Raw genomic sequence first — 9787 nt, 5'->3', positions numbered from 1 at the left:
GTGACATAGAGAGAGATAAAGTCATGTGGAGTCATAGAGTAGGAGGTTCTATTTTACATAGAGAAGGCAAGTGAAGACCTCTCTGGGTAAATGATAGTTGAACAGTGAGTGAACTGAATTAAAGGGAGGGCAAAACATGCAACTAGATGGAGGAAGAACCTTTTAGAGAAAATGCATGACCCTGTAGTGGGAGGATGCTTGACATTTTTGTGGAACAGCAAAGCTGTGACTATTGGAGAGGGCAGTGGCTATGGTAGGAGAGGTAGCCAGGGGCCAGATCATGGATAAGGCAAAGTCTTCTCAAATATACAAGAAGGTCTTTGCATTGTATGGTAATTTTGATACGAAGCCGAGTCTAGTGGGAGAAGTGAAGAAGTGAACTTCTCACTAAAATGATACTACTTAATTATAAAACAACCCGTCTAGCTGCTATGTGGAAAACATACTAGGAACTGAGTGAAAAATAAAGAAGAACAAAGAGAGTTTTAGGACCAACGTGTACCTCTTCACGTCTTAGGTAAACAAATAAATATGACGGTCTAACTAGCCTACAGTAGATGGTAATTTTCTACCCACTTAACCATAACATTTTCACAAAGGCTTTATTCTGAAAACAGAATATCTGTACTCTAGTCATATTAATGATAAAATTTGAGGGCACTAAGATTATTAACCAGAGTGATATTTTTATCCCCTCCTTAAATCACTAGACACAGATATTCTACATTCATTTTGTGTTGACCTTAATAACTTATCTGGATGATATTAATACTATGGCAGTATATTTTTATAATAATCATTCTCAGATGTCCAAAGTGTCAGAGATATAGGAAAATAATAATCTAAAAGATTGGAGAAAAATAGAATAAGATATTACTGAGGGGAAATAGGGCAGTCTAAATGACAGTAAAATATGACATGAAAATTAACAGGAGATAAATGAAACAGATCATTTAAGATAAACAATTTTAGAGCATAGAAAGGAAGTACCAGCCACAAGGTCTATTTCCTCCATTAAACCAGCTACTGACTAAATGATACTTTGAAAAACTAGTCCCCAGGGAAGAATCGAATGACACATTTCTGGAAGCCAGTTTATAGCTTGCTAAGTTAAACCCTTCCAGACTGGAGAAAGATCCATGAGAATAGAGGTGGTAACTTTCTTATTCAACAATAAATCCTCTAACCCCAGACAGTGTCAAGTTCATAGTAGATGTTCAATAAAACAATAGTTGTTAAGTATATGATTATATGAATGAATGGGATTCCAGGGATATATTCCTCCCCACATTATTTCCATCTCAAAGATAGGAATCCCTAACTTTTAATTCTTTGCTTAGATATTCTGTTTCCTAAATTATTTGTTTTCTACAAATTTAAGAAAGGATATCTCGGATTCTGGGAAAACCGCGCTTGTCTCTTCACGCTGCACCTACAATTGTGAGAAAGCACGTTTCAGACAGCAGGGAAAACCCGTAGCTCACCACAACACCGCATTGTAAACTGTTTGGGCCACTAGAGCATGAATTAAAGAGGACAGGAGTAGCTGAAAGATCCGGAGGTGAGAGGAAGTGGGTGGAGACAATGTAACTGAATATAAATGCTAAGATATCTCAGAGACTCAGAGACTGAACAAGAGCTCCAGCAAAGACTCACTGCAGACTGGCTTGACCTGCGATTAACCAAGGGATCGTGACGAGGATAAAGATGAATTCTGAAGATTGTTCTGCAACAGAGACCAGCTCCTTGCATCTGAAAAGAGCACAACAAAGTAAGTCAGGTCTTACTCCTCATATACTGGTAGCATCTATCAATATATCTATATTTATATCTATCTACCTACCTATCTATCTATCTATGATATATAACGGTAGTTGGGGGAAAATGAAGCTTGTCTTTTGAAGAACTTGGTTACATTCTATTTCAGTTGGAATAAAGGAGAAAATGGGGAAGAAGTAAATATTTCTTTTTCTATGAGAAGACAAATAGAAACTTGAGAGGAAATCACAAGGGTGAATTTCAGAAGCTCTCTAAAGGTTTGTTTCTTTGTTTTAGTTTATATCATCTCAATTTTTCATATTTAATTAGAAACCTCACTGCCCTAGCCCAGTGAACTGGCCATCATTTTCCCATATCCATCCTATAGGAAGCACTGACTCTCTTTATGGAAAACTCTGTTTTCCACATAAACAATTACATTCTTGATTGCCTTTACCTTGTACCATTTTGTGCTTTCTGGGTGGGCCTTCTCTGGTGTTCTCAAGACAGCATCCTCCAGTTGCTGGGAACAAAGGTTTCTAATTTTTGAGAGAATATCCATATAAACATCTGAACATTTACAGTGCCCAATGGTAACTTATTAGGAGAAAGTCATGAAAGAATTCTTGAAAATGAAATCTTCTATATTCTTTATGGAACTCTTTTCCTCCATTTCGCTCTTCTATTTCACCCTTCTAATCGTGGGCTTCAAATTCTACATGAATCAGATGTTTTTCTTCCTTTCTTTTATTTTTCATCAAAACATGATCATCTTTGCTATATGCTTTTTCTTCTTTTCTATTTGTCTATTCTGTCCTCAGACCTTTCATTTTCGATTACCAGGATTGTCCCATTGTTTTACAATAATTTGTTTCGGTGAGGCTTTCTTGATTGGTTTCATTTCTCTCTCTCTTCCTCTCTAATTAATGAGGTGCCCCAAGCACTAGCATGTAGGAACTAGAGTTTACTTGTAAGCAAACCTAACCAGTAACAAAGAATGTGTTATGAACAGCAGAGCTAAAAAAATCTAGAGGAAGGGATTGTTTTCTGAGTATGGGTCTACTAGAGTGGTTTGCTTTAGAAAAGCATTCATTACCTCTGATAAACCCATCTTTCACTTACGAACACAAAATCAAGTGTGGATAACACGTACAAGCCACAAAAATTTTTTGGTAACCAGATAGCCATAACTTGATGGCTCAGCTGAGCTGCCCCAAAAGAAAAAATATATTTAAGAATAAAACCACTCTATAAACAGCATAGTTGAAAGAAGAAGGAGCTATTGGTAGTAATTCTTAACTTTTCCTGAGATCATTCCAATTTTCTGTTGAATATTTAATTTATGAATGTTTAGTCTACGCTGCTATTTGTACTTGCTTCATTAGTATAAACAATTATTGAGCACCACCCTTGGTGATTCAATATGTACTAGTGGATTTGTTTTCAATTTCTCCATTAATGGACAGGGCTTGTAATCCGAGCAGAAGTATGCTCTTAGGGGAGTGTTTTCTTACCTAGGGGATAAGTCAAACTGTGAGTAACAATAGCCCTCACTAATGGATATAAAGTACAGTCTGAGAATCATCTCCATAGCTTACCCACTGGATAAGCCAATAGAGTGAGTCCAGTGGATAAGCCAATGGGCTCTGGCGTCCATGAGTTACTTGGATGTGTTGGCACTTGCTGAAGAGCCAGAGCTGTTCCTGCATTGAGTTTGAACCCCATGATCGAGTCTCACATGGTAAGAAGTGAAACTAGACAGAGAGCTCTGAACTTGCTACCATAGCTACGAAAGGCTGCTTCCGGTGACAGTTGTATGCTGGTGAAAAAAGGAAGGTTTGCTTTAAGAAGCTGAGAGAAATAGAACCAGATGGGAGTGAAGTAAAGCCTTCTCTTGCAAAACCTGAATGCAGATCTATACTGGGAGAAACAATCCTCAGAAGAAGCAACAGTTGATGCTGACATCCATTACATAGCAAAATTACTGTGAAAGAAAGCAGCATCTCTTTGCCTAGTTTAACCTTAAAGAAAGGCTTTAAGGAAAAAAAATACACGAATTTCAAGTTGTGTCTGTATAGACAACCTTTTAATTATGAAAGCCACCCATACTGAAAAATAGGATATTTTTGCATATTGAGACTATCTTTCATGGTAAGTTTTAATATCATTCAAGTAGTTATTTTACATTTCAGTTTTTGAGAGCATAATAGGGATCTATATATTTCCTGTGAGGCCGAATTTTAAATATCCTGATAGCTCATCCTAGCAAAAATCAAATTCAAACTCTGAGTCACAAAATTCCCCTCTCTCCTTTCTCAATTATTTATTTCTAATCTAGAACAGATATCTTTCTAGCTTTGTTGTTGTTGGTGGTGGGTGTTTTTTGGTAACTAAGAATCATCATTCACATCATATTCATATTCTAAATCCTTCCACAAAAATATTTCTCATTGATGAAATAAAACTTTTACTTGGTTTTAGCATTATAAAAAGGATAAATGAAAAAACCTATTTCCACCCAATATTTAGTCTATAGTACTGTTAAATTTCCTCTATTATTTTAACTTCTCTTGGAAAATTCAAACATCTTATTTTTCAGTCACCTGTTATTTTTAAATGAGGTAAAATTGACATACAATGTATGCACAGATCATACATATACAGTTTAATGAGTTATAACTACAACTCCAACCAACATTTGGCATTTTCCATCACCCCAGAAAGTTTCCCTGTGTTCCTTTCCAGTCAAATTAATTTTCCAACACATAAAAGCAATCACTTTTCTCATTTCTATCATCAAGTTTAGTTCAGCTATTCCTGAATGTCACATAAATGAATATATACAGTATATAATTGTGGCTGGATTTTTTTTGCTCAACATTTTTTTTTGCGATTCATCCATTTTGTTGCATGCATCAGTTGTTCCAATTTTTTAATTTCTGAGTAGAATTTCTTGTATGGGTATACCATAATTTGTTTATCCATTTTCCTGTTGATGGATACTTGGTTTATTTCTAGGATTTGGCTGTTAAGAATAAAGTTGCTCTGAACGTTCTTATATAAAACATTTTGAAGATGTATTTTCATTTCTCTTGAGAAAATAATAGGAGTAGAGTTTCTGGATCATAGGATAAGTGTATATTTAATTATGTAAGAAATAGTTTTCCAAAGTATTTTTTTCCATTCTACTCTCCCATTCAGTAAAATATGGAAATTTCAATGCTTCACATCTACCAAATTCACAAAAAAGTACCATCCATCTTTTTTTTTAATTTTTAGTCATCCCAGTTGTATATATTTTTATATCAGTTCAACATTTTTTATTATATCACCCACATTTATACCCATTTATACCATCTCCCTTAAACAGTAACTACAGAGAATTTAAGGGATTGTACATAGGATGTTCTTTTTATATGTCTTCTAGGGTAATCAGATATTTACTAAATGTTCTTATTGTGATTAAAACAATACAATTATGATATATTTAGGATTTTCATAGCTACTGAGTACGTATTTGGGGGAGATATTTTATGATATCATGATTGTGACTGGATTGTTTTATTTCTAGCCAAAAATAAACTATCCAAATTCACTCAACACTTGAGGGAAATTAACTTATAAATTTCATATAAGAAGATAGGGAGACACATAGCTATTTTTTTATTTTAAATGCCTCAAGAGAAAATCAAATGTCTCTTTCTTACTTCTATAGCCTGCTTGAATTCATCATCTACTTTCTCTCTTCAGATAATGCCACCAGGCTTCATTTTGCGGCATATCATGAAGGGTCCATTCAAGTTCCCATCCCATGTGCTGTAGTGAACGTGGTCTTCATCACCACTCTAATCATAGCTCTCGTTGCTTTATCAGGTGGGTCTGCACTTCATGAATTCATCAAAAGTTCTGATTAATTTAGGACAATCTCATTTTTCATACATGGTCAATTTCCTAGGAAATGCTAAATATGATTCCACATTCCTTGAATAATTGAGGCAATACTTTTGTTTAGTTTTCTAGTGCTTTAGAAATATTAAAAGTTCTTATGATTTATACAATACTGTGGGAGAAAATTACATGTGAGCAGATGTTTAAATCTGGAATAAAAGGGGCCGATTTAGAGTCTAAATATATAGACGTTTAACTGGAAAAATGTGGGCTGCACATTCATTGTTGATGAAAAAAATAATACCTAAGCCATAGATTAATCAGGAATTGGTCAGTCTCTTATCTCAAAAGCCACAGAATATAGATATAGATATAGAATATATCTAGAAGCTCCCAGAGAGTCAGTTGTGTTATGGTATTCGAAACATACAGCTATACCAAGATACATTTGTGTCTTATACAAACATGAAATTTTACAGTTTTATGATACATCCCCAACCATAAATTTTTGTGTATTCTGAATTGCTCCTCTGCAAAGTATTCTCTCCTCTACCTTCCAGTATAGGTCTGTATATACTATGTCTTCAAATTCTTCCCCATCTGCATTCAGATACAAAACCTTACTTGGAAGTTTAATGTATTTTAGCCTTTCTAGTCCAAAGACTATTTTCAAGATTTTAAAATTTACCCTCCACTTTCTGACCAAAGTGACTCCCTCTTATTTCTTATACCTAGTACCATGATGATTAGGCACAATGAGAGATCAGATAAAGTGAGAAACTGCCTTCTTATTACTCTTTCCAAAATTCACCTTCCTTTTTTATAATTTTAAATGGAGTATATATAACGTATAAAAATTTTGAATCACCATGTTGTACACCCGAAACTAATATAACATCTCTCGTCAACTATACCTCAATAAAATTTTTTTTAAAAAAGAATTCATTAAAAAAAAAAAAGAATTCACCTTCTTTCCTTTATCTTCGTTTATCACCCAGCACAGCACAGCATCCCCTGAACTAGTTCTGCACACTGTGGGTATTTGGTTTCTTGTGTTACTAAAACAAACACTTTTCCTGTTCACAGTGGGCCAGTACAACTGTCCAGGCCAATATATGTCCTCGGTGTCACCAAACACCCATGTTTCTTCTTGCTCAGATGATTGGATAGTATACCAGGGGAAATGCTATCTTATTTCCAAGAAAACAAGGAACTGGACCTTGGCCCAAAACTTTTGCTCCAAACACGGTGCCACTCTTGCTGTCATTGATTCTGAAGAGGACATGGTAAGATAGTATTCAAAAACAATTCTGTAAGATATTGCTATTCTATTTTATATAGCTACTCTGTGGTTTCCTTCTAAGGGAAGACATTGTATCTGTCTCTCACCCAGGAAAATTTAGTCACAGAAAAGCCACATGATCAGTCTGAGGTCAAAATGAGAGTTCAATTTAGTCTTTAAATGTGATTTGTTTAGCCTCAAAGGCCAAAAATCCACATGAGCTGAACCTACGTAGAACTAGTAAATAATCAGCTTAGCTATCATGCCTACGAGTTGCAGATTTAAGAAACAAGATTTATTACATACTTATCAGGAGGGGTGGTTTAACATACAGTTCCTTTGTGCTTTCTTCAAGATCTTTTTAAAACAGCATGTGGGTAGAACTGAACACTGGATTGGGCTGAAAAATGAAGCTGACCAGATGTGGAAATGGTCAAATGGCAAAAAATTTAATAACTGGTGAGTTTCAAGATATCTCTTTATCCTCCCCAGGATGGCAGCTCAAGGGAACCACTTTCCTTTTTTCCTTTAGAAGTACTGTTCTACATGAAGATTGAGCTCTTTATAAGCAGAACTTTAACAATCTCTTTTGTATGTTATACTCTACGGACTTCTTTAAAGAAGGGCTTTAATATTATCATTTTTTTCTTTTTATCTGCTTGGAATTCATACAATAAATGCTTCTTAGTAACTTGATCTCAGCAAATTTGAGTGGAATAAAACTCAGAAATATTCCAGGTATAAATATGATGATGGGAAAAAAATCCAACATTTCCAGTCTCATATTTATATTTTATTGACAAGCTAGTAATTCCTTTTTGCTTTGCCAGTTCTCCTCTCCACAGAGATAAAGAACAGTATTTTCAATACCTAATTAGAAGCTTCTATGGATCTGAGAGAAAACCTGCCCCAGAATTAAAGATGCTGACTTTATGGCCATTACCTGCACATTTTAAAGTTTGAAGGACATCGTATAAGTTTAGTGTTAATCTTTGTCATCTGAAAACTCAGACTTGAAACAATTTCTAGCTCCCTAAATAGTTTTATGAAAATTAAAGATACAGAAAATTACTTTAAATCTCTAGAAAAGGAATCCTTGGTATGTTTCACACCCACAAATGGGCACCAGGGACTGTTACCCTCTAAAACTCTATGCGCTAGTACACATGACTGTTGAATGTTTATACTTTCTGGGAATGGTTTGTGAACTCAAAAATGAACGAGTCACTCCTGTGGTGATACACCAAGCAAACAAATGGAGACGTCTACTCTTAATTTTGTATCTTCTCACCACATACTATTCTTTTGGGTCTTTGTCTACTGTCTCTGCAGATTACTCTGTGATCATTTGAGCACACTGGCCTCATGCATTCCTACTAAGAAAAAAAAAAAAGCAGAAACCACCACCTCCACCACCACAAAGCTGATTCTCATGTAACTGAACGGAAGTGATAAACTGACAATAATTCTGGTTTCTTTATTGTTGACAGGTTCAACCTTACAGGATCTGAGAACTGTGCATTTCTGAACAGCACAGAGGTCAGCAGCACAGAATGTGAAAAGAATTTACACTGGATATGTAGCAAACCCTCCAAATAAAGAGGAATCATATTTGCTTATATACTATTCTATCATGGAACTCAAGGAAATGTGTGTTGATGAATGGCGCTCTATGGTCAGAAGTTTCCCATAAAGACTTTGTGAAAAAAACTTTTTACTATTTTGGAAATTTTCTTCCAAACAAGACTGTGGAAAAAAGGGAGAAAAATTCCAGGAATATCTGCACTGTGGAATACTTCTGCCATGAGCTGAAAATGTTACAGGTTGACTAATTTTGTCCAAGAATGAGAAAAATGACTTCAAAACTTTTGAATGCACTTTATATTTTTTTAATTCAGAAATAATAAGGTAACTAAGTTTAGAGTTATTATTTATTGTTGAATGACTGTGAACAACGTGTGCCCTTCATGCATTTGCACTGGATGAAGGAATTAAATAGTAGTATTAAAAGCTGAATGTAAACAGAGGAAATTTTAACTGGCAACAGAGGTATTTAGTCTAAATGCATTTTTCTTGAACTCAGAGGACATTTATCAATGGGCAAATGCTTATGAAATGAAGCTTTGTAATGTTTCTCTCTTTTTAAAGAAGTTTGTCAAGTTACTTTGTCATTTGCCCCCCAAAGAATGGGGTGATCATATATTTACGCCAGTCTTTTTTTTTCACTTCTTCAGCGTAGACTTGTCTTTTTCAATGGTACATAATTTATTGCCTTATACACAATGTTTTACAGAGATAAGGACAAAAACAAAGAATATGAGGAATATTTGTAAAACAGATAAAAGTGTTGGAAAATGTGCAATATGTGATGTGGCAAATCTCTATCAGGAAAAAGTCTGTATTGTTCAAATCTGGAATAATACTAGTCCTATCTGTTTATAACCTTGTGCCTTTCCTGATCTATTCTCCTTTCCTGATCTATTCTATCATGTGCAATACTTCATGAGAAGTATTTTCTAAGTGCAATAACGTGTGTTTATTTGTTTGTCTTTTGTATCCAGTACAATCATAACCTGCTTTTATGTATGTTAAAATGAAAGTAGAATAAACAAAATGGTTTCTAAAAAGTGGTCATTCCTTCAAAATATATTAAAACATATCTCATGCTAGAAAGGAAGAAACAGAATACTGTAACTTTTTTTCAAAGACATTTCTATTGTAAAACCTTAGATTTATAATATGGTTTGTACTTTGTAAGTTGTTTTCATGTGTGTTTTCAAAGGGCTGTATCTACTTTTCTGTAAACAGCAAAAGTTCAGTAAATATTCTAATTGACTTTAGAGGAATTTATGTCATTTA

The 9787-nt window shown here is 34.6% G+C and overlaps 1 protein-coding gene across 2 annotated transcripts; it reads left to right on the top strand.

Moving 5' to 3' along the window:
- The first annotated feature begins 1647 nt into the window (after nt 1–1647).
- LOC132434411 (early activation antigen CD69-like) lies at nt 1648–9560 on the top strand. 2 transcript variants are annotated; one of them, XM_060026077.1, is made up of 5 exons: nt 1648–1771; nt 5509–5631; nt 6733–6932; nt 7284–7387; nt 8419–9560. In XM_060026077.1, exons 1-5 carry the CDS (start codon nt 1708–1710, stop codon nt 8525–8527), a joined length of 600 nt encoding a protein of 199 aa, XP_059882060.1. In that variant the 5' UTR covers nt 1648–1707; the 3' UTR covers nt 8528–9560. The 2 variants fall into 2 exon arrangements, with proteins under 2 accessions (XP_059882060.1, XP_059882061.1); XM_060026078.1 differs by lacking the exon at nt 5509–5631.
- Nucleotides 9561–9787: the final 227 nt, after the last annotated feature.

Source organism: Delphinus delphis, chromosome 11 (assembly GCF_949987515.2).
Source record: "Delphinus delphis chromosome 11, mDelDel1.2, whole genome shotgun sequence".
Taxonomy (NCBI): domain Eukaryota; kingdom Metazoa; phylum Chordata; class Mammalia; order Artiodactyla; family Delphinidae; genus Delphinus; species Delphinus delphis.
The sequence above is the reverse complement of the archived record's forward strand: the minus strand, read 5'-3'. Positions and strand labels throughout refer to the sequence as shown.

Coding starts and splice junctions, on each gene's coding strand:
- LOC132434411 (XM_060026077.1), top strand. CDS start 1,708: ATGAATTCTGAAGATTGTTCTGCAACAGAGACCAGCTCCTTGCATCTG. Junction 5,632..6,732: donor AGCTCTCGTTGCTTTATCAG/GTGGGTCTGCAC, acceptor TCCTGTTCACAG/TGGGCCAGTACAACTGTCCA. Junction 7,388..8,418: donor GGCAAAAAATTTAATAACTG/GTGAGTTTCAAG, acceptor TATTGTTGACAG/GTTCAACCTTACAGGATCTG.